Source organism: Lycorma delicatula, chromosome 1 (assembly GCF_047948215.1).
Source record: "Lycorma delicatula isolate Av1 chromosome 1, ASM4794821v1, whole genome shotgun sequence".
Taxonomy (NCBI): domain Eukaryota; kingdom Metazoa; phylum Arthropoda; class Insecta; order Hemiptera; family Fulgoridae; genus Lycorma; species Lycorma delicatula.
The window spans coordinates 256447916-256473702 of record NC_134455.1 but is presented as its reverse complement, the minus strand read 5'-3'; the positions used below and the strand labels follow the sequence as shown (position 1 = coordinate 256473702).

Sequence of the window (25787 nt, the reverse complement as noted above, 5' to 3'; positions counted from 1 at the left end):
ATATGTTTATTTGAATGTAATTTTTAATACAGTGTAAAACTAAATACTACAAGTAAACTATGGTATTGATTTACAACTTTAGTTAACAGGATTGTTTGTTCATTGGAAGTTTGTTTTCTACATGTACATAAAAAATATACATGTTTTCATTCAAGTTTTAATTCAAATAGGATAAATATATTTTATTGTTTTTGTGTTTTCTGATTTTTGAGGTGAACCTTTTTTTATATTTTAAATGAAATTGACTGCTATGCCAGTAGTTACTACGATAAACTAGAATTGTGCAGGAAAGCAGCACTGTGAATTGTTGGATTTTTGTGATCGACAGAAATCAGTTTATTAATGACATTGATTACTAGCATTTTTCCTTATTCCACACACTTTTAACATTTGGCCTATTCCATTTCAGGTGTACAAAACTGTAGACTGAATGCAATTTATTGCCTTGTCCATAACTGACATGAATGTCTTGGCATGTTTTTTTACTAGTGCTTTTGTGAACTTCATTTGTTACTTAATTATTCAATTAAAATGAATTTTTTTTTGGTTGATAAATCCCAAGCTTGAAATCCTCATAAAATTAATATAATTAATTCTGTTTTACATTTTAGGGAAGGGTATGAGGAATGAAGATGCAGCTGCAGTAGTAAAATATCATAATCTGGCTCGATCATGTATTGCTCAAGGTCGCGGATCTACGGCTTGCAGGAAGTTAAATGCCAGCAACCAAATGCAGCCACAAGCAGCCAACTTAAGAGCAATGGTTTGATAGTAACTGTATTCATTTAATAAATGCATGTAAAATTAACTCAAAGCAAGATCGGTGACCCAGTGTATAAATGCTTAGGTATGTGAGAAAAAGGAGAACCTGAATGAGCCTTGATAGAAGATTGAGGAAGATAAATAAAATACCCTATTTTTATTTATATTCATTTTTCTGATGGATTACATTATTTTGAAATCTTTAAGTAGAAGGTTACATCAAGATAGTTCATCAAGACAGAACTGTTGATGTACCTACCTTGTGAAATGGTGTAAATTCTGCTGAAATTGATTAACTACATATAAACATTTTTAAAATAACTAATAAATTTTAATGCTAAGTGAAAGTTGTACAAATTTTACCTGAGTCAAGGCTTTTCTCTAAATTTACTTCTTCAGTGACAGGGGAGCTAGGAGTATTGGCTGTTATTATGCCTTTGGATACAGCATAGGAGTTTGGATTATGGTTGAAGCATCTTGGTAGTTTGTAACATGTTTGAAGAACGTGTATGAATTAGATTCTGTTTCCTTTAGAATGATGCCTTTAAGTATTTCTGTACCCCTGTTTATTATGAGTTGCTCTAATATATCTAGTTTGTTATATTAAACACTTATGTTTAAAAATTTCATCTTGTTTGATGAAACAACTTTGTTTCCAAGGTAGTTTGCAAATTCACATTCAGTCATAGAGTGAATGAATGCGAATTGCCATAATTTCATTGTAAAAAATGAACTAATTCTGCTTTCCATTATAGAAATTATTAGAGTTAGATTATTTCCAGATAAAAATGTAAAGCCCAGTTGAATTAAATTGTTAATTTGTCTGTGAGATTTTGTCTAAAGATTTGCATTTTCTTTCATTTTTATTTCTGTATGTGATGTGGAAGTCTTGCTTTTTGAATCTTTGGAAATTTTTTTTAGTATATTTGTTAATGTAAGTGAATTTTATTCTGAAATTTACATTGAATTATTCTGTTGCTGTTCTTTTCTAACTATTATCTTCAGCTAAATATTTTACAAAGTCTAGTTCATCTGGTTGATCTTTTGTGAACATTGAATGACTGTGTAATCTGTAACATTATTCTAATTAATAAAAGTCTATGTTGTCTGGGATCAAGGTTAAACTGTAAAAGTTTGTCTCAGTAAATCTTATTTCTGTTTACGATAACAGTGTGTGATGATGTCATGCAGTGATTGTATGATCAACTAAATAATTACTGAACATATAGTATGCCATGAAATATGACACTTGTCAGCTATAAACTCTTCTATCATTTTAAGAAAAAATTAAAAATATTAGAAGAATCTTCTATTTTCCTGCTTTAAAATAACTTTCATATTATATTAATGATGAGAAAATGATGAAACGGTATGGAAAAAAAATTATGGTTTTTAGCAGCACTCTGGAAATGTTAACTTTAATATTTACAAACAAAAATGGGTTTAAGATATTTAAGTATAATTTTGTGCATTCATTAAACATAATTTTTTTTACTTTTATTAAATATGTATTCAAATACTTTGATATTTGCAGCACTGTTAAGCATTTTACATGAACCTGTCAATGATAAGTTTACAATTACTAAGAGTCTTATTTATACCTTAGAAATCAACCATCATTAAAAAAAAAAAAATATCAATATGAATTTGTTAATATAAAATTGCTTTTTATATATGTAATCTAATATAATTATGTTTTCCTAAAAGCCTGTAGTTTAAATTTACAGTTTAAGTCCCAGCTTATTATTATTATATGAAGGTTTTTCTTAATCATAAGTTGGCTACACTATAAATGTATAAAATAGTAAATTAATAATTCTATATCTTTGGTCTAGCACATGCGACATATGCAGATCAGCATTGTACTTCAAAAATCACTTCTACAGTGTAGTCAAAAAGTCCCTTTACGTGTTAATAACATAGTACAGTTAGATATGTAGATAAACATTGTTATGAATACAGAAAAAAAAAAAATATATTTCAACATTTATGTCTGATTAACATAAATTTATACATTTACTGTGAGTAGTATTGTTACAAAGGTTCAAGTTTCATTTATTGGTTTGAAAACAGTTCATTTAGCCGTGTGCGGACACTCACAGCAAAATGTAGTGGAGCGCCATATTGTTGAAGTGTAAGCTGTTCTTCTTGCCGGTAATTTTGGAAGCAACCACATGTAAATCATGTAAAGATAGCTGTGCTGGTTTACAGAACCAACAAAGAAATATCTGCCCAAATCATATCATGCGCGGATTGCACTCGATTTCCTCATAAAAGTGCAGATTGTCTTTTGCCCAAAAAAAAGACGTTACGATTTAGTGAGCTACAATAAATCGCACAATAATCAAGAGAACATAAAGCTTTTTTGATCATTTGTATGTGGGAAGCGTACGAGCAGCATTTCACATGCATGCACGCGTTATTCCAAGTAACGATCACTCAACTCATTCACTGAGGATGGCCGAAACCAGGAAACATTCAAGTCTTTCGGCATGTGGTCTAGCATAGTTGATCGCGGGATATCTAATTCAGCAGTTCGCTTACGGGTTGACTTCATCGGCGATCGTTCAATTGATTCCGCCACAGCAACACAAGTTTCGGTGCGAGTAGTAGGGCTTCTGCTACGTGGTGCATTGAAAACACTTCCCGTCGCAAAGATTTTCTTCTCCCATGAGAATAACTTTGGTCGTGATGGCGGTGGTTTTCCAAACCGCATAGCGAAGTCCCTCAAAATGACTGTCACTGTCTTCTTTGTGTTCTGACGTTCGTGAACCCACACATAAGCTACCAAACGGTCCTCAACAGTAGTAATGGGAAGAATCGTGAACGAGTCGTTCCTTCGATTCGATTCTTTATACTGAACGAAAGAATCGAGAATCGGTTTGCAGGAGAAACCGATTCCTTTTACGATTCTTAACAATGAATTGGATAAGCGACAGGAAACCAAATCTTTCTCAATTACGATTCAATTCATAATAATCTTTCTTGTGCATAGCTTGTAGTGGGGGATCGTTTGTTTTCTTATAGCCACACTTGATGCATAACTTATTACATCACCATCACTAATGTTTATTGACATTCGGCAAATTTATTACTTCTGATTATAAAATATTTTCATTAACTGTGCTATTTAACTGAGTTAATCTTAAACTATTAAATTTTATCTGTAAGCCCCATAAAACATTTTTTGTTTATCATTAACTACAGCGAAATGAGAGACAAATATATATTTTTTCAACTCATTAAAAGTATTTATAACTTTTTTTCTTGTTAACTTTCGGAAGCACCATCAGAAATTACTTCAGAAGGTGAATAAGGGTGATATGTATGAGTGCAAATGAAGTGTAGCCATGTACAGTCTCAGGTCGACCAGTTCTGAAATATGTGGTTAATTGAAACCTAACCATCAGAGTTCACCGGTATCCACGATCTAGTGTTCAAATCCGTAAAAAAGTATCTGCCTTTACTAGGACTTGAACCTTAGAACTCTCGACTTCGAAATCAGCTGATTTGCTTAAACGCGTCCACCACTAGACCAACCCGGTGGGTAAAAGTATTTATAACTAGAAAATTTATCTTAAACTAATTTCTCTAAAGCTATAAATGACAAAATGAATAATTTAAAATAATATAGCTTGTACCGTACCTTATTTTTGAGCGAGCCATTGATTCCGTCTTAGTTTTTTTTATCACATCGATGTTACGATTTTATATTTACTTTGATGTTTTTACTAATACGCGCACAGTTACTTACACAGAGACACACAAACATTTTGTTTTTAAACATTTTTGGTTCTATTATCACAAAAAAATAATAATAAAAATTCATCAAAATAAATAATTAGTTAATACCTTTTAAATAAACTTTATAGTATTTTATATATTTACATGTAGAAATATAATTTTTTCGAAATTCTTTGATGCAAGTCTATTTCACCTTTTTGTTATTAACTATCCCGCTTTTGAAAAAATTCGTTCACAGGGAACAGAGGTTGCAGGAATGTAAAGTCTAGTTTGCATTATTTTGAATAATCTTGGATAAATTAACCGCCTTTCTTTCCATCAAGAGAGAGGATTTTGTGTTCTTGAGATGAGCAGTTAATTTATATATTAATCTAGCTCTAAAATTCCTGCTACTGTTGGGTTTGAATTAGTTAAAATTGGCGTTACTTTTTTATCAAAATCTTCCCGTGCGGTTGAAATGGAGGGTTCAATAATTTCTTGTTCGGTTTCAAACCTATCGCCTTGTTCGATCTACAGAAAGTTTTGTGTAAGTATTTTGGTAAGATGCCTCATCTTTAAAGCGTGGATCTAATAGCATGCTTTTAAGCATAATATTATTATTTTCAACATCTTAATATCTATGTTGCAGTTGGTCTAAGATCTTTTTACACACTTACTTTAACGATTTCAGAATTTTGAGTAGAAGATATAATCTTAAGTACATGTCTTATCGTCGCTCACCCCAATAAACAGATTTTTAAAATAGTGACAGTTTTTTTAGAACTTATTTCAATAGTTATCTCTTCAAACATTTACAATAATTTGCACATTTCAGCTGTAACTGTTCACTCATCAAATGTAATATTATTAAGAATAGGGTTCACCAAAGCGATAATCGAAATTAGTGGATCTTTTGTTTCTAATAATCTATTAAACATGGGCAGGAGTGAGTTCCATCGTGTAGGAACTTCCTGTTTTAATTTTAATTTTTTTAAATTCATTTGTCGCTGCATGTTTTGCAGTTTGGAGGCAGCGTGGAACTTCGTTTAAAAAATTTGACAATTGCCTTCGATTTTACCACAATTGTTTTACTTCAGCCACTGCTGTTTGGAGAATTAAATTAATTGTATGCGCTAAGCAAGGAATACGGTGTAGATGACAATTGCGAATAGCAGCTTTTAAATTTGCTGCATTGTCACTAACAACTGCTCCTATTTTGTCAATAATAGTCCATTCATTGAATTTACCTTGTAATTAAATGGCAATGTTTTCAGCGGAATGTTAACAACAGATTTCCATACAAGTAAGTAATTGGGTTTTTAAATTGGATCGTCGTCAATGAAATGGATAGTTATGGCCATATAATTATTATTTGAAACTTGTGTCCAACTGTCAATGGTTATTGCGCATGCTTCTATATTAATTATATGACTTGCGAATCTCACAAGAAATTCTATCATATAATTCTGGAATTAAACTAGTCGTAATTGTTTTCCGACAAGGAAGCGAATACCCAGGGTTTAACATGTGAACAAACTTCCTGAATTCTTCATCTCAACGAGTGAAATAGGTTGATATTCTTTAGTTATTAACCTTATTAATTGAATATCTATCGCTCGGCTTTTACTTTGAGGGACAGGTTTTATAACATAGTAAGGGAGAACTGTTCTGTTTTTTTGAGGACAAAGATGTTATTGGATGCACAGAAGAAGGATTAGGCGATTCAACAAGGTTTGTTAATTTAAGGGCTAATTGCTGCGATTCATTTGGTTCAGTTGCAATAGACGTAGTAGGATTTAAATTATAATGCATTTCTGAAACATAATCAGGTTTACTAAGAATAATTGTAAAATATATCTTGAGCATGACAGTATGCGCAAAAGAACGACAGTAATTAATATTGTGCAACATAGCTTCCCGCCCGAATGAAATTAAAAGAAAAAAGAATAATGATGTCATGTAGAATGTGTGCGTAACAGTTTAAAATTTCTCTTCTCTGTTTAGGGATGACGTTTGTTGATATAAGCTTGTTTTCGTAAAGGAATCGAGTAAGAGTTGAAATAAGGAGAATTGTTGGGTAGATGAATGGAATAAAGCATGAGTATTAGAAGTGATAAGCTACTAAATATCGTATTCAACCAAAAATGAATCAGATGCTTACTTAAGAGTCGAATAAAGTTGATAAGAGAAAAATCGAAGACATTTAGTAGGTATACATCAATTGAGTCGAACAGGAGTATGAAGAGAGATGAATCACTAAACATGGGTGAAGAGAAAGAGAGCATGCGCATTAGACGTGATAGGCTTCTAAATTTAACCCACCGGGTTGGTCTAGTGGTGAACGCATCTTCCCAAATCAGCTGATTTGGAAGTCGAGAGTTCCAGCGTTCAAGTCCTAGTAAAGTCAGTTATTTTAACACGGGTTTGAATACTAGATCGTGGATACCGGTGTTCTTTGGTGCTTGGGTTTCAATTAACCACACATCTCAGGAATGGTCGAACTGAGACTGTACAAGACTACACTTCATTTACACGCATACATATCATCCTCATTCATCCTCAAGTATTATCTGAAAGGTAGTTACCGGAGGCTAAACAGAAAAAGAAAAAGGCTTCTAAGTTTACTAAACATCGTATTGAATTGAAAAAGAATCAGATGTTTACTTAAGGAGTCGAATAAGAGTTGAAAAGAGAAGAATCGAAGGAGTCAAATAAGAGTTGAAAAGAGAAGAATCGAAGGAGTCGAATAAGAGCTGAAAAGAATCGAAGACATTTAGTATGTATGCATCAGTTGAGTCGAACAACAGTATGAAGAGATGAACCGCTAACTTGGCTGAAGAAGAGAAAGAGAACATGCGCATTACAGTTTACAGCTCTGGTGGTAGTGGGAAGGAAAAGAATCATTGAATCGGACGAACGATTATTTTTTACGAATCCTTTCTGAGAATCGAATCGATTCCTGAAAAAGAATCGTTTATTCCACCACTTCTCAACAGTGAAAGAATTTATATTATATCCGCTACGGTTTAACTCGAGACTGTCACGTCTTTCCCACACTAACCGAAGTGACATGCGCAGGATCAGCTTATGGTGGGAAACAATAATAAAGAGTCAATCTGCTCAACAATAGTAAAAAATAGACTGTCTTTTGTATCGTTTTGTATTCATAATAATGTTTATCTAATGTCTCTAACTGTACCATGCTATTAACATGTAAAGGGACTTTTCGCTCACACTGTTAGCAATAATATAATCACTGTTGTTACTATAATTTAGTTTTTCTCAATAACTACGTTTAATCTATGATTATAATTTATATAACATTTATAGTGTTCGAAAATATGGGTATCGTTTATAATTAAAAAAGATAAATAAATTCCACATATTTAACTGAATCAAAACTACTTCTCTGCCTGCAAGATTAGTTATGTTTACCTCAATATCTTTTCTCATATGATTATGCACATAATTTTGTCCCTGATCAAAACTTTCACTGTCTCGTGATCGGTTTCCATGTCGGGCGGATTACCGTCTTATATCAGCAAAATATTTTAGTTCATCTCAAAAATATTACATTCACGCTGTTATTTAATTATTATGTCACATCGTCATATGACTAACGGTTTATTAAGTGTATATTTTTCAAAACCCTTTTGCTGCTCACGAAGTGTCTCTGAGAGGACGTTTCTCAAATGCTTACTGTCACATCTGATTACTGCAAACATTCACAGTACAACTTTTTGTTTAAAATTCTGAATTCGGAACCGTCGAGCAGTAATCATCAATCTACCGCCTGATCTGAGATAGAATCGATGACCACTCTGAGACAGCTCTTAACATAGAAGCATCTTCTTTTCCATGTAACTAAAGTGTAGTTCGATTTCAGGAAGTAGTTCGAGGTGCCGAACTGGTCTAAACAAGTTGTTTAAGATTTAACAGATATGTTTGAAGCATAGGAAAAAGGGGTTGTTGAATTTAATTTTTGTGTGAAAAACCATAATGTCTGAGCAAGATATATTTTGACTTACTTTAGAATGGAATTTGGGTTTATGGTCCTTTTTTACGTATGTAAGTACTATTTTATTATCAGACGTTTAGGGATTCATTTACACTAATCCCTTGTTATTCTCGAGTTTGGCATTCACAGTTTTACTTATTCGCGGTTGCCTCATCAAATTTTGTAGAGTGACTTTTACTAGTATAACTGCAAATAAATAAAAAATAAAAATTTAGTACTTATCAAATGTTTTGTTATTACAGCACTACTTTTATCATTTGAAAATAATATTTTCATTCGTATTTGGGAAGAGGTTATCGGCATAGCAGGGTAATTTATAAATAGTAAATGTAACATTTATTTAATAACAAATAACATAACATATGTACACGACGCCTACGTGATGTGTATATTCTTTTGAAAATGTTTATTTTAATTGAAGCCTAATTATGACGAAAATACGGGTGCCGCCAGCTATTGTTCCGTTGCTGTTAACAATCTTGGCGTCAATGCTGAGAGTTATCTGCAAACTTCAGCAGTTGGCACGTGGGCTACTTATGTTGTGTGATGATTAGGTTGAAGATTGAATAAGTAAACGAATCCATATTGAGTTTATGTAGTATTTATTCATTTGTAGAATACATTTTTGATTAGATATATCTGGTAGTCTTGTTTGTTGTAGTTTGATTTCAGTTTAGTAATAACACATTGAATATTAATATTACACATAATATATTGAGTATTGAAGTATATTGAATCGAATTAACGTAAATGTATGTTATCGTCCCACTACATAACATCTTGCAATGTGTGTCCACACCCCGGACTGTGTAACAACGGAAGAGTGTACGCGTCTGGTCAGCCCTAGCGGCGTAACATGTAACTACAACAACAAGCTACTATTACAATATTTTGAATAAGAAGAAAACATGATATTAAAACTTAACATAACTGCCCGCCAAAATCGGCAGATTTTGAATATAAACGATTGAGTAATACATTAATAATTAAGTTATAAGAAAATTCATAGTATAATGTAATACAAATATGATACAGTTTTAAATATAATATATCTTTGACAAATAATACAATATTAGGTAATATCATATAATAGTTAATGAGATATACATAAGTAATAAAATGAATACATATATAAAAAAACATTGAATAAAAACCAATAAATTATTTATCTGATACAGGTAGCAGACACAATTTATGTATTGGTCTACATAATACACTATTTGATGTACGAATGTCAACAACTCTAACTAAATTATCAGAACCCATGAAAGCATGAGTAACAATTCCAGATTTCCAAAATAATGGAGAAGTATTGTCATCACAAATTAAAACTAAATCGCCTTCACACAGATTTCTATTGGAAAACGCCATTTATTGCGTTGTTGCAATTGATGCAAATAATCTTTAGACCATCTTTTCCAAATAACCTGAATAAATTTCTGCAATAATTGCCACCTACCTAAACGATTTTCTGGAATTTCGGAAAAGTCTGGGTCAGGAAATGAAGTAAGAGGAGAGCCGATTAAGAAATTGCCAGGAGTAAGTGATTCAGGATCTTTAGGGTCATTAGAAATAGCGAAAAGTGGGCGAGAATTAAGACATGCTTTGATTTGAGTTAAAATTGTATAAAATTCCTTGAAGGTAAGAATGGTTTGTCCAACGACACGGCGAAGATGAAATTTAACACTCTTGATTCCGCTTTCCCACAAGCCACCAAAGTGGGGCGCAGAAGGGGGGAATAAATGACCATTTGAAATTTTGAGAAAGATTGAATAGCCAAATTGAAGTCCTTTGATTCAAAGAATTGAAACAATTCATAAAGAGTGCACAACGAAAGTTAGTAGCGTTATCTGAATACATTTGATTACAAATACCCCTACAAGCAATAAATCGTTTTAAGGCAGCTATGAAGGATTCAGTTGTTAAATCTGAAACAATTTCTAAATGAATAGCTTTAGTAACTAAGCAAATAAAAAGCGCATATAGGCCTTTGAAAGAATTTTAGATTTCTGCCCGCCATGGCCATAATAGGGCCACCATAGTCAATAGCGCAACTAGAAAAGGCTTGCGAAGGAGTAATTCTAGAAGAGGGTAATTGACCAAGTTGCTGAGATTGCTTATCAGCATTAAAATGAAAACATTTTAGGCATTTTCAAACTATGGAACGAATAGCTAGTTTTGCATTTACAATCCAAAATCTTTGACGAAGAGAACTGTGAGTTAATTGCAGTCCAGCCTGTAAAAGACGTAAATGTTCACTGTGGATGATTAACCTTGTTATGTTTGCATGAGGATGTAGGATTAATACAAACAACACAGCTATGTTTTGACCTGCACAGACATGATTAATCTTGTCAATGAAGGCTTACTCTTCCGTATTAGATATGATGTCATAATATGTGACTATGATATGATTTAATTCTTCGTCTAGTATTGTTTATTATTTTAGCTTACAAATTATGTTAACTAAGTTAAACAATAAAAAATGAGCTAACAAAATACAGTATAGGAGCTTAAATTGTTAACTGTACGTTGAAAAATAAAAAAAAAAACCTTTAATTAAAATTTAAACATTTTTAAATAAATGGTGGGTGATAGAAAGGTTCTTAGTTCATATTCGTTTTCAGCATCAAAAAACAGATTAAAATCATATATCACATGTTAGGAAACAAAAATTATGTTTATCAGTGTTATTAAATTAAAATTTCCTTTAATTTTTCTATTCCTTAATATCTTTTATGGAAGTCATGAAACACAGCATATGTTAAAGTATAAAAAGTAATTACAAAATATTGTAAATATATTAAATATCTGTTCTAATAATTCTGTGATGTATTCTAATTACAGAGCTGGGATAATAAATTAGCTGCAAGAGCACAAGCTTGGGCAGATAATTGTGAATTTAGACATGATTCTCGAAACTCTCGTCATGATTGTAAGTAGTTAACATTTATATTTATTGTATTATTATTTTTTTAGATAGTGTTAACTGTATGAATTATCTTAACTATTGTACATGTATTGCAGTAACTTACATAAAATGGAAGAGAACAAATTGCTAATTGATAAGTTACAAGCTAGAAGAAACCTCTGCATTACATTAACAAAGATTAAAAAGCGAATACAACAGGAAAAAAGAAGTAAAGGACATTAATGAGAAATGGTAATAAATGAAACAAAATAAGTAAGAAAGGAGTGGATAAATATAAAACAATAGCTAATGGAAGATTTTTTGCATATGATAAAAGCAAAAAAAAAAATAGAAAATTTATCAAACCAGAAAAATAAATCAAGCATAAAACATAAAGAAATGATGTAAACTGAAAAGTTAGAGAAAGAAGTTTAATCAAAATAGAGGTAGATGGACAGAAGTAGAGAAATAAATATAAAAAAGAAAAACATGAAAGCTGGTTATGAAATGGTAGAAAGGAGCAATGGGAATCACAGGTAAAGGTGAAATCATGATGTGGTATTGAAGAAATGGGTGAAAATAAGCAACTACTCTTTGATGAAACACATTTACGAGGGACGGAAGAGGCTTTCTTTTACAGAGAAGAAATGGAAGAGGCAACTAGTGAACTATAAACAGTCAATGAGCAGGAGAAGGGAGAACCTATCATGAAGAGTAAAGTTTAATCAAACCTTGAGAAAATTGAAGGTTAAGGTTTCAAAAGCTGATGTTTGTTGAACTAATTAAAAAGAAGGAAAAAGTAAATAAATAAATATATATATATATTTCTCTTCAAATCATTCATTCCACATTAAACCAATAAAAGATTAATTATTATTAGTCTTGGAATAATTAAATTAAAATTTATGGAAGTCATGAGACTCAAACTTACGACTTTAGGCGTATGAGTAGTGTGTAAAAAAGTAATTTTCTTCTTAAAAATGCTTCCATTCTACAGTTTGGGCAAAAAATTGTATTAAACATACTTAGGTAAAGCATCTCTCTTCTTTATTACATCTTATAACAAAAAATTGAAACGAAATGTTTAAAATAAAAGTAAGGATGAGAAATTTGGTTTATTTTTTTACTGAATAAATGCTTGATGTAATAAATTACCTCCTCTATGAATCATGAGACCTTGCCGTTGGTGAGGGGGCTTGAGTGCTCAGGGATACAGAGTAGCTGGACCGAAGGTGCAACCATATAGGAGAGGTATCTGTTGAGAGCCAGACTAAGGAATGATTCCTGAAAGAGGGCAGCAGCTCTTTCAGTAGTTGTTAGGGGCGTGAGTCAGGACGACTTAAACGGCCGTATCAACATCACTCAGTCCTCTGAGTACTGCGCAGCTGAAAGCAATGGAAAACTACAGCTGCTTTTTTTCCAAGAAAATGTGGCTCTCTGCATTTTCACATAGCAATAATGGAGGCGCCTTCCTTGGTAAAATATTCCGGAGGTAAAATAGTCCCCCGTTCGGATCTCCGGGTGGGGACTACTAAGGAAGGGGTCACCAGAAAATTAAAAAATAACATTCTACGAGTCGGAGCGTGGAATGTTAGAAGCTTAAAAAAGGTTGGTAGGCTAGAAAATTTAAAAAAGGAAATGGGTAGGACAAATGTGGATATAGTAGGAATTAGTGAGGTTCGGTGGGAAGAGGAAGGCGACTTTTGGTCAGGTGATTTTAGAGTAATTAACTCAGCGTCAAATAATGGGCAGGCAGGAGTAGGTTTCGTGATGAACAAGAAGATAGGGAGGAGAGTGGAGTATTTCAAAACGCATAGCGATAGAATCATTGTAATAAGGATAAAATCAAAACCTAAACCGACAACGATTGTTAACGTCTATATGCCTACAAGCGCCCATGATGATGATGAGGTAGAGTGTGTATACGAAGAGATTGATGAAGCAATTAAACACGTAAAAGGAGATGAAAATTTAATAATAGTTGGAGATTGGAATGCAAGCATTGGAGAAGGCAAGGAAGGAAATATAGTGGGTGAATACGGGCTGGGCAAAAGGAATGAAAGCGGGGACCGACTTATAGAGTTTTGCACGAAGTATAATTTAGTAATTGCCAACACCCAATTTAAAAATCATAATAGAAGAATATACACTTGGAAAAAGGCAGGCGATACTGCAAGGTATCAGATAGATTATATCATGGTTAAGCAAAGATTTAGAAATCAACTCGTTGACTGCAAAACTTACCCTGGAGCAGACATTGATAGCGACCATAATTTGGTGATAATGAAATGTAGATTGGGGTTTAAAAACCTGAAGAAAAGGTGTCAGATGAATCGGTGGAATTTAGAGAAGCTTGAGGAAGAGGAGGTAAAGAAGATTTTTGAGGAGGACATCGCAAGAGGTCTGAGTAAAAAAGATAAGGTAGAAAATGTAGAAGAAGAATGGGAGAATGTTAAAAAGGAAATTCTTAAATCAGCAGAAGCAAACTTAGGCGGAATAAAGAGAACTGGTAGAAAACCTTGGGTTTCAGACGATATATTGCAGCTGATGGATGAACGTAGAAAATATAAGAATGCTAGTGATGAAGAAAGTAAAAGGAACTATCGGCAATTAAGAAATGCTATAAACAGGAAGTGCAAACTGGCGAAAGAAGAGTGGATTAAAGAAAAGTGTTCAGAAGTGGAAAGAGAAATGAACATTGGTAAAATAGACGGAGCATACAGGAAAGTTAAGGAAAATTTTGGGGTACATAAATTAAAATCTAATAATGTGTTAAACAAAGATGGTACACCAATATATAATACGAAAGGTAAAGTCGATAGATGGGTGGAATATATTGAAGAGTTATACGGAGGAAATGAATTAGAAAATGGTGTTATAGAGGAAGAAGAGGAAGTTGAGGAGGATGAAATGGGAGAAACAATACTGAGATCTGAATTTAAGAGAGCATTAAAAGATTTAAATGGCAGAAAGGCTCCTGGAATAGACGGATTACCTGTAGAATTACTGCGCAGTGCAGGTGAGGAAGCGATTGATAGATTATACAAACTGGTGTGTAATATTTATGAAAATGGGGAATTTCCATCAGACTTCAAAAAAAGTGTTATAGTTATGATACCAAAGAAAGCAGGGGCAGATAAATGTGAAGAATACAGAACAATTAGTTTAACTAGTCATGCATCAAAAATCTTAACTAGAATTTTATACAGAAGAATTGAGAGGAGAGTGGAAGAAGTGTTAGGAGAAGACCAATTTGGTTTCAGGAAAAGTATAGGGACAAGGGAAGCAATTTTAGGCCTCAGATTAATAGTAGAAGGAAGATTAAAGAAAAACAAACCAACATACTTGGCGTTTATAGACCTAGAAAAGGCTTTCGATAACGTAGACTGGAATAAAATGTTCAGCATTTTAAAAAAATTAGGGTTCAAATACAGAGATAGAAGAACAATTGCTAACATGTACAGGAACCAAACAGCAACAATAACAATTGAAGAACATAAGAAAGAAGCCCTAATAAGAAAGGGAGTCCGACAAGGATGTTCCCTATCGCCGTTACTTTTTAATCTTTACATGGAACTAGCAGTTAATGATGTTAAAGAACAATTTAGATTCGGAGTAACAGTACAAGGTGAAAAGATAAAGATGCTACGATTTGCTGATGATATAGTAATTCTAGCCGAGAGTAAAAAGGATTTAGAAGAAACAATGAACGTCATAGATGAAGTCCTACGCAAAAACTATCGCATGAAAATAAACAAGAACAAAACAAAAGTAATGAAATGTAGTAGAAATAACAAAGATGGACCACTGAATGTGAAAATAGGAGGAGAAAAGATTATGGAGGTAGAAGAATTTTGTTATTTGGGAAGTAAAATTACTAAAGATGGACGAAGCAGGAGCGATATAAAATGCCGAATAGCACAAGCTAAACGAGCCTTCAGTAAGAAATATAATTTGTTTACATCAAAAATGAATTTAAATGTTAGGAAAAGATTTTTGAAAGTGTATGTTTGGAGTGTCGCTTTATATGGAAGTGAAACTTGGACAATCGGAGTATCTGAGAAGAAAAGATTAGAAGCTTTTGAAATGTGGTGCTATAGGAGAATGTTAAAAATCAGATGGGTGGATAAAGTGACAAATGAAGAGGTATTGCGGCAAATAGATGAAGAAAGTAGCATTTGGAAAAATAGAGTTAAAAGAAGAGACAGACTTATAGGCCACATACTAAGGCATCCTGGAATAGTCGCTTTAATATTGGAAGGACAGGTAGAAGGGAAAAATTGTGTAGGCAGGCCACGTTTGGAGTATGTAAAACAAATTGTTGGGGATGTAGGATGTAGAGGGTATACTGAAATGAAACGACTAGCACTAGATAGGGAATCTTGGAGAGCTGCATCAAACCAGTCAAATGACTGAAGACAAAAAAAAAAGTAATAAATTAAAAAAGAACAAATTTATTATCAATAAAATAGCCACTGCTAGTACTGGTAATGATATTAACAATAAAACTGCAGTAATTAGAATTGATCAGAAAAACAGTTATATTTTTTCTATTTTTATTCCCTTTGATTGTATAGGATTCCCTTTAATTGGTGTTAACATAAAATTAATTTTTTCTATGACTGATTTAATATTTAAAAAAAGTTAATCAGACATTATTTCTTTTTTTAATTACTTTTTATTTAAATAGCATGAGTGATAAATCACTTGTATTATTACATCAAAGTAATCCTTTAATCATGCATCTTGCTTTAGTTTAAATATAATTTTGTTTTATTTTATTCTTTTTTTGTTTTGGTACTTTATTGGGGTTTTCCATTACTGTCTTGTGATTTATGCAGAATATTCATTTTCTCATTAAAATGGGGTGGCTGATTTAAATAGTAAATTTATTTTAGGTTAATATTTTATCTCTCATTTTATAAGTTGATATTTTGTCTAATATTCAATTAAGATACTGTATTGCAATTCCACCACATTATTCATGGTTATTCTTTATATTTATTTTCATGATTTTTTTTTGTATTGTTGGTGGTGAATCTAATTTGGGATAATTAATTTTAATTATCCTCTTGCGTTTCAAAAGAAATTAATAATTTAACAAATTAATTATACTCGATTAAGCTCATTTTCTTTGATCACATCCAACCAGTTCACCTTTTTGCAACTCTGTTTTAATTCTACTGAATTGCTTGAATGCAACTCTCAAAATTCTGTTCATTTAATATCAATTGTCTCTTTTCTGTCATTTACTGAAAACTCTATAACTTGATATCCATGATCTGATAAATAATTATTTTTTATTTTTTGAATCTGACAGTTAAATTTGTTAAAATGTTATCTGTTATTGTAGGAGATTTATTTGTAACTCTAATGTAATCATTCAAGTTTTAAGTATGCCCATGTTAACAATGTTTTACAATTTCCTACCTTTACTAGTATTTTACTATTGTCTAAAATTAAATCATTTAAAGTAATTATTATATCTTTCAGTGAGCCTATACAAATACAGTGAAAAGCTTTTAGCAAACCAACCCCAGTTTCTATTTTGAGAATGACACCATGTTATTTTCCTTTTTCGTGATAGAATTCCAGCAAGTTCAGCCTTTACTTCAGACATGAAGTTATTCACATGTTAATACACTTTTCTTTCATATTGTTAAAAGTAAATGGATCCACCAATATGTAATTTCTATAGTAATAATCAATTAATAAAAAATTAAATTGAGTAATTTTTTCCTGTTGCATCCCATACTTACAAATTGGTAATGTTGGCTAAGATTAACTTTAAAAACATTTGTTGTTTTGAAATGAATTGAATCTTTTCATTTTAAAATGAGTTGTTTCCTTATCAAAGATAAGCCAGGTGTCATTTCATAAAACAGTGGGTCAGTACTGAAGTAAAGGAAGTGTATCTTCTAAGAGTGCAAACATATTTTACCATTTAACCTTAAAGGTAAAACAAATGCAATTATTTTATCAGCAAGAATTTCAACCAATATATTCACAGAGAAACTGATATTGAATCAGTTTTGATCGTTGGTGTGCATATATCCAAAAAGATATGACTGTTGGAAGTTATGCATTTCCTTTGATGTTTGTGCATTTCAGTTTGGCAGTTGAACCTATGCATTTCCAATTAAGTGAGTTTAGCCATGGATTCAACTCTATTTGATAAATGAAGGTCAATAAAACTTTTCAAAAACCACCAACAAAGTGTTTCACATGATGATAATCATCCAGTAGAATAAAACTACATGTACATGATGTAACAGCTGTTTATGCAGGATTCTCTAGCCCTAACATGGTTCATATTAAATTGTCTTGCTACTTCTCTAGTCCTGGCTTCTGAAAATGTAAATATACAAAGAATTCTTCTTGAATATAGTTCTTTGTAAACATACAAAGAATATTTTTCTCTAATGTAAGTGGTAATTTTCATGTATTCATTATTTAAATATTTAATTTCAATTTTAAAATTATTTTATTTTTATTTTATTTATATCCTTAGGGCTAGATAGGGTTAACCCTTAGGGTTCCTTAGAAAAAAATGCACTTATCTTAGAAAAGATTTCTTTATCAGAGGAAATGAGAACTACCACATAATGAATTTTTTAGACTTCTGGCATAACTATCTCAAAGTTATATTTGAACAAATGTAATCCCATTTTGTTACAATACTCACTTGTTTTTCATTTTGTTCAAAATAAATGATTTGTTAAAATAAATATATAAGATGTATTAATAATTTAAAAATTGAATTTTTATCATTGCAAAATTTGATAACATAAATAGATTTATTTATTCTGTAAAGAATCAGCTGTTTGGATTTATAGGCTACAAAAACAGCTTAATCTTCAAAGCTTGGTCATCACTAATTTTCCCATTTTCAGTATGTCTAGAAATATGAAATTTTTGCAAGTAGGGTCTTAAGGATAAGTAAAAACAGTACTGTTCTGATTAAAAACCTTTAAAAGGCCAATAATGAGGGGTTAGAATGAGGTGTTGATATCATAAGGGTTAGAAATTTAAAACCTGGCAGTTTTAAAGTTCCCCTCAGGTAGTTAGCTGCTGACAAGATAGGAATTTTTATTTACTTATCAGATGAAAATGAAAAGCAAACCTAATTTTAATCCAACGTATCTCACTCCTTTGAGATGTCACACTTATCAGAATATTTACTTAAAGTTTAGTAATTTCATCCTTAAGCAACATTAAGGGGATAATGTTGCTTCCTTTATTTATCTGCATATTTTCTGAACCGGCTGTAATGAAAGCTTGAAATTCTGCAGTGATAATCCCAATATTCTACGAAAACATTTGGGTTTTTCTTTTTAATCATTCTGAAAAGAGAGAAGCTGAATTAAGGTTGAATTTGTAGATTTCGTATATTTTGCTATCTGATTTGTGATTGAAGACAGAATTTGCTATGAAATAACACTTTTTAGATGAAGGATATGTACCAATCTCAAACTTATCAAATAAAAAGACAAAATATCTCTACTCATTAATATATGTTGTTTTCAGTAACATATGGCAAAGCTGGTATATCGATATCAGCTTTTCTGTCAAATACTTTTTATTTGTGTGCCAATTATGCAATTATGATGTTTACCAGTTGTGTGGTTCATGATTATTTTTAAAAAAATTATTATTTCTACAATTTCACAGACTATTTCATTAGTCTCATTTTCCTTTTTAAAAAATGTGTAGACACATCGTGTCTATAAAAGCTAATGTTATTTTTTATTACTAGTAATATGTTGCTCAAAATTTAAAACTAATATGATAAACATTTTTTATTATTACTTACATATTGCAGGTATGATTTTTTTGTACAACTGATTTCAGGCTCAGCCCATTGTCAGATACATTATATTAATCCATAAATTCCACATATGTTTAAAAATTCATATGCATCATTAAAATCAGACTCTTTTCAAGATACTTAGATTCGTTGTTTTTTGAATGTAGGAAAGAGAATGCTCCCTATTTTATAACTGGGAATTCCACAGGTAATAATTCAGAAAGTTTCAAAAGAAAATATAAGCTACACTGAAGTCAAAACTTTTTTGTATTGTTACTTCTGAAATGCTTTTGAACATGTTTTAATAAGCAAGATGAGATGATAAATGAAATGATAGGTGAAAAAATAGGCACTTGCTGGCAATTGAATCTGAGACTAAATGATCTGGTTGCCAGCACACTACCCACTATACTATTTGGCAGTCTGACCTCTTTCAGGGAAGTAGCAAACTCATGGGTGGTGATAGTATTTAAACCATATGTTATCACAAAATATTTTGTTAATTTAAATATTGAAAAACTAAACAGATTACTGAAATATGGAAGCTGCGAAACTAAATGAAATAAAAAGTATGACAACACTCTTTTATTCAAAAGATAATCAAAAATGTTATCAGAACATAATTAATGAACAAGTACCTTGTCATGCTAGTCAGTCAGTACAAGTGTAATAGTGTTGTCCTAAAAAATAAAAGTATTATTCGTAATCTAGTAAGTATAAAACTCATATTAAAACAACTAACTATAAGACTGTAGTAAAACAAATCTGTATCCAATGTTAATTGTCAGTATGCAAGAAACTACAGTGTTTATTGGTGTTTAAAATTTCAATATTAATATTTTGATAAATATAAAAAAATGTAAGCATACTTTATTTTAAAAAAATCATGTGACTATTTTATACCTGAATAATAAAATAATGAAGATTACTAATTGCAGATTACTCATTATTATAATCTTTGTTTAAAAATAAATCGATTCTTGCAATCTTTATTTTTCCTTTTGTAAATAATGTTGGTAAACATTCATTATTTCAATTAAATGATTTCATCAAATATGTCTTAAATGTTTAATAAATTCTGAGCAAAGGTATGTCTGGTTTTTAGCTCGTTTTTCAGTTGGTCAGAACCTCGCAATAACTTCTAGTACATATGATGATGGTGGTCAGCCAGACTTTAAACATGCCATAAAACTGTGGTTTGGTGAACATAAATTATATCATTTCAGTCCTATTGGAATGAGTAACTCTCATGGTACTGGTCATTACACACAGGTAATATATGTAGTTCATGATTTAAATTTTTACAGATGATTGATTTTAATCAGTGAAAATTATTGTTAGCAAAAGGTGCGTGAAATTTATTAAGTTATCATTGTTTTGATCTTATAAAAATAATGATTTGTGAGAAAATACAATACACATTAGTTAACAATGCGTATTGTTATTTATGTATGTGCATTATTATTATTTTATGTTATTTATTATCAAATAAATATGTAAGATAAATTAAAACATTGTTCACAAAATCTAATTTGTTCATGACCAATTTTTTAGATAAGTAAGGAAATGGTTTAATATTGCCAAGAACTCTTAATGATTAAAAGATGCAAATGAAATACAGTTGTAAAATTGTACAGTAGATTTGAAATTTCCATTTGTTCTTGGATCTATCATCATCAATCCAAGTTTAAATTGCATAATGAAATGTGAAGTCTTTATCATATGAATATTTTATGAGAAAAATATTGCAAATTGTTTGTCAATAACTGCACCAGTTTTCAAGAAATTAGAAATGATTTATATATTTATAAAAAAAACAATAAAAATGGAACATGCTGTATTAAATTCCTATCTAATTTACACTAATTGAATGCTTTTTAAATTATGTTTGTAATTTAATATCAGGAACATTGCAAAACTATCAGATAATTTGTTTAAAAATTTGGAAACACTGTACAAAATTAAATATACGAGGGTTATTTTTTTTCAAGGTCAGATCGGTCGCGAAATAAAAACCCGTGTAAAAATCGGATGAACCTTTGCTCATATGTGTTGCACAGCATCACTCTCTCTCTTTTTTTTTCTGTTTAGCCACCGGTAACTACCGTTTAGATAATACTTCAGAGGATGAATGAGGATGATATGTATGAGTGTAAATGAAGTGTAGTCTTGTATACATTCTCAGTTCGACCATACCTGAGATGTGTGGTTAATTGAAACCCAACCACCAAAGAACACCGGTATCCACGATCTAGTATTCAAATCCGTGTAAAAATAACTGGCTTTACAAGGACTTGAACGCTGGAACTCTCGGCTTCCAAATCAGCTGATTTGGGAAGACGCGTTCACCACTAGACCAACCCGGTGGGTTATGCACAGCGTTTCTAGTATGGCCTTCAATCACGCCGCGTTACTTCGTTTAGTTCTGAACATGCAGCTAGCACTTATGCATGTCTACAACATAGCATCTCCAGCCAAGTGTAAAGTGCGTGCGGTAATTCGATTTCTTCAGGCTGAGGGAGAAACAGTTTGATAATTATCCAATTTCAGAAATCTGCCACTCAAGGAGATGGGTCTTCCATTTTTGTGAGGATAAGATGCTCAAATATATTAATCCGATTTTCATCTCTTTGCTCACATGAAACGCTGGCTAGGAGGACAACGCAGCTGTAATTCATTGACAAATAAGTAATGTGTACGGTGAAACTTCAATGAGTGACAGCAAAGTGCGACAATGGTGCAGGAACTTTAAAGCAGGACGTACAGATGTTCATGAAGTAGGCGGTCAGGGAAGGAAGCGAGTGTCAACCGGTGATCTCGTTGAGCGAGTTGTTGAGGCAATTCGAGAAAATTGTTGATTAACAATTTCTGTATTGAGTGATTCGTTTCCTGAAATTTCAAGGTCAGCTTTCTACACCATTGTGAGTGAGAGACTTCAGTACCGCAAACTGTGTGCGAGATTTGGTTCCCAAGATGCTGTCCGACCATCACAAAACAATGAGAATGGATGCCTCCCTAACGTTTCTCCAGCGCTACCACAATGAAGGAGAAGATTTTTTTAACAAAATTTTCACAGGGGACGAGACACGGGTCCATTTCGAAACTGAAGAAACAAAAGAACAATCCAAACAGTGGATGCATTCTCATTCTCCCAGTAAACCAAAGAAGTTCAAACGAACCTTCTCCAACAGAAAGTGTATGGCTACTGTGTTCTGGGACCGGAATGGAGTTCTCTTGGTGTAATTCATGGAACGTGACACGACCATCACTGCAGCCTCATATTGCGTGACTCTTCAACGTCTACGAAGGGCAATTCAGAATAAGCGGAGAGGAATGTTGTCATCAGGCATTGTCTTTCTCTATGACAATACTGGGCCGCACACTGCAACTGTAACAAAGAAGCTCCTGCAGCGTTTTCGCTGGGAAGTGTTTGATCACCCACCATACAGCCCGGACTTGGCTCCATCCGATTTTCACCTCTTTGCTCACATGAAACGCTGGCTAGTAGGACAACATTTTGGCACAGACATCGAGCTGCAGACCAGCGTAGAAACATGGCTGAAAACACAGGCGGATCCGTTCTATGACGAGGGTATTGGAAAGTTGGTACCACGCTACAACAAATGTCTAAATCGGATTGGCGACTATGTAGAGAAATAGCGTAACTATGCAAGTACTTGTTACAAATAAAATTTTTTTTATTTTCACTGTGGTTTTAAGTTTGTGACCGAACAGACCTTGAAAAACAAATAACCCTCGTACTTTGCAAGAATATTCTAAATTTAAATAACTTTATATTTGATTGATTAGATGAGATACTTGCCTTTTGAACAAGTAGTCATTTTTTTAAACCTTGTTTCGTATCTCTTAATAATTTCAAACTCTTGAAAATTTGTTGTACCTGCAAAACAGAATGCTGTTTGTATAGTGAAGTAGATTTGATCTCCGAACATAATGTATGAAAAAAAACATAATGTATGTAACAAAAAAAAAAAAAAAAAAAAAATGCAATTGTTGGTCAAGTATGAATATTCAATCTTAGTACAAAATACAAATATAAGAAATAAATTGAATACTGAAAGTATTTTTAAATTCAAACAAAAACTTTTTTATGTATTCTGTTTTAGTGAATACTAACAAAATCAAGATTAAATTACTTTTTCACGTACTCCACATTTTTGCAGGTTATCCAATTTCAGAAATGTGCAACTCAAGGAGATGTCTTCCATTTTTGTGAGGATAAGATACTCAAATATATTTAAATAGGGATGACTAAATCACTGACTGAATATCATTGATAGACCAAAATAGATTTTTTTAATGTTTCTCTAAATGTGATACCATTTCATGAATTTCTTTTTGCTTACATTACAGATCTATAAATACAATTTTTCTATCACCCTTAGTTTTAAATAAATTACTCTTCAAAAAAAATTAAGGGAAAATATAGTTAAAATCTGTAAAATTTAAAATTTTGCATGGCCATACCTGTATTAGAATGATTTCGCTGATGCTTTTCTTTTATAAATAGCCTCAGGCACTTCCCAAATTAATGTCCAACAGTAATTGCATATTAGTATTCCATTTCCCTTTATAGCGGCTTTCCATCACCGAAATATCTGGATGGAAACATTCACCTTGTACGTTACTTACATCTCTGAGGTTGTCTAGGAAAAATCCAGATGTGATTGAAGGAAATGCATTTTCAAAGACATATTACATCCCATATCTCTGTATGAAATAAGAAGTTGATTAACAATATCATGGTAATTGTCAGATTTTTATTTGCCGAGAAAATTTTTGCAGATGTCTTTAAATGAAGCCCAAGCCTCACTTTCTACATTATTTAACATTAAGTTAAATTCATCATCTTTGACTAACTTTCTTATTTGAGGATGAACAAATATTGATGTACAAAAATCTGGTACTATACTTCTTCATAGAAAATTTTTCATTAGTCCTAGCTTGATATGGCGAGAGGGCAAAAATATTTCTTTGGGTTCAACAAAGGACTCATTAATAATATTCTTCCATTTGGAGTTAAGTTATCTTGTCTCTTCCACTCTTTGGTAACATAATGTTTATCCCTAGCTCGGCTGTCCCATTCACAAAGAAAATACAGGTACGTAGTATAGCCTAACAAAATAGCTATAACTTTCAAATCACCAGATATGTTCCAGCTGTGCTTTTTATAATTCATTTTTTCAAGAATGTCTTTCATCACATTGTATGTCTCTTTCAAATTAATATCATAAGCAATTGGTATAGAAGGATATTTGTTACCGTTGTGTAGTAGAACCTCTTTTAAACTATACTTGGATGAATCTATGAAAAGGCGCCAGTCCTCAGGTTTATGAACTTATCCTAAGTTCAACATAAGCTCATCAATAGTTGTGCAATAAACCAAATTATTTTCATCAATAAAGTACTGAAAAAGTTCTTTTTTGTCTGTTTCGAAAGCCCAAAATTTTTGTATTTTTTTAAAGTAAATTCCAATCTTGCAGTCTTGATAATAACAGTTCAACTTTTTTTTTGATAAATTTCAATCCCTAACAAAGTCATTTAATTCACTTTGTGATATAAGATGTGGCTTATTGGAAAATAATTCAAAATCAAAATCATTGTTGTCTTCTTCAGTACTGCCTGATTCTTAATCGCTGCTTTTGAAACATACATTCACAGTTGGCACAGGAACTAGAAAAATTTCACTGTTAGGTATACCAATGGCCTTTCGTGTACCTTTCAGCCATCCTCTTAATTATATAGAACAATTAGTGCGTACTATACGAGGAGCCCACGTCTTAACCTGATCATGAATTTTACACTAAAAGTACAAATGATATGCTTTTTTAATTAAATGTGTAATGTTTTTTTTATTTGATTTTGCGGTAAACTCACCACATACATAACAAAAGGCATCGACATCATTAACACAATTTTCAGGCATTATGACACTGCACTGCTAACAAACTTAAGACAGCAATAAAACTGAACAAAATTAATTCATTCCTAAATCCAGTGATTAATACAAACAACACAGCTATGTTTTGAGCTACATGTTTTGACCTGTACAGACATGATTAATCTTGCCCATGAAGTATTAGATATGATATCATAATATGTGACTGTTACAAAAATTATGTTTATCAGTGATATCAGTATGTTTTACAAAAAATGTTTTTAATAATTATGGTGCAATATTGTTCATGAATATTCACATTCCAGCACCAATTATGCTTTATGCTTTGGAGTTGGTAGATAAATTGTTAGATTTAATTCACAAAGGAGGAAAGCTTCTCATCAGTCCTGGAGACTAAGTATTAATTACATGTTAAACTTTAATAATGGGAAAGTACTGGATTTCTTATTTAAATCTTTTGTTCTAGTAACAGATCCTATTAATATTATCTTTCCCAAACTAAAATAAACTATATCATATAGTCAACACTAGTCAACACTAGTCATATAGTGGTAGCCATATATAATAGTGGTACCACTACCACTTACTAAGTTTTTAGTAAACTTAGTTCTGATAATGAGCTGCTAATTATTTCAATAATTAGTTT

At 31.8% G+C, this 25787-nt stretch overlaps 1 protein-coding gene across 2 annotated transcripts in view; it reads left to right on the top strand.

Moving 5' to 3' along the window:
* LOC142330608 (venom allergen 5.01-like) overlaps positions 1 to 25787 on the top strand; it is a 42466-nt gene that overhangs the window by 8144 nt on the left and 8535 nt on the right. For both annotated transcript variants that reach the window (XM_075376021.1, XM_075376015.1), the window contains exons 2-4: positions 612 to 763; positions 11351 to 11438; positions 20327 to 20493. In XM_075376021.1, the coding sequence (XP_075232136.1) occupies positions 612 to 763; positions 11351 to 11438; positions 20327 to 20493 (407 nt within the window). The remainder of the gene's footprint in view (positions 1 to 611; positions 764 to 11350; positions 11439 to 20326; positions 20494 to 25787) is intronic.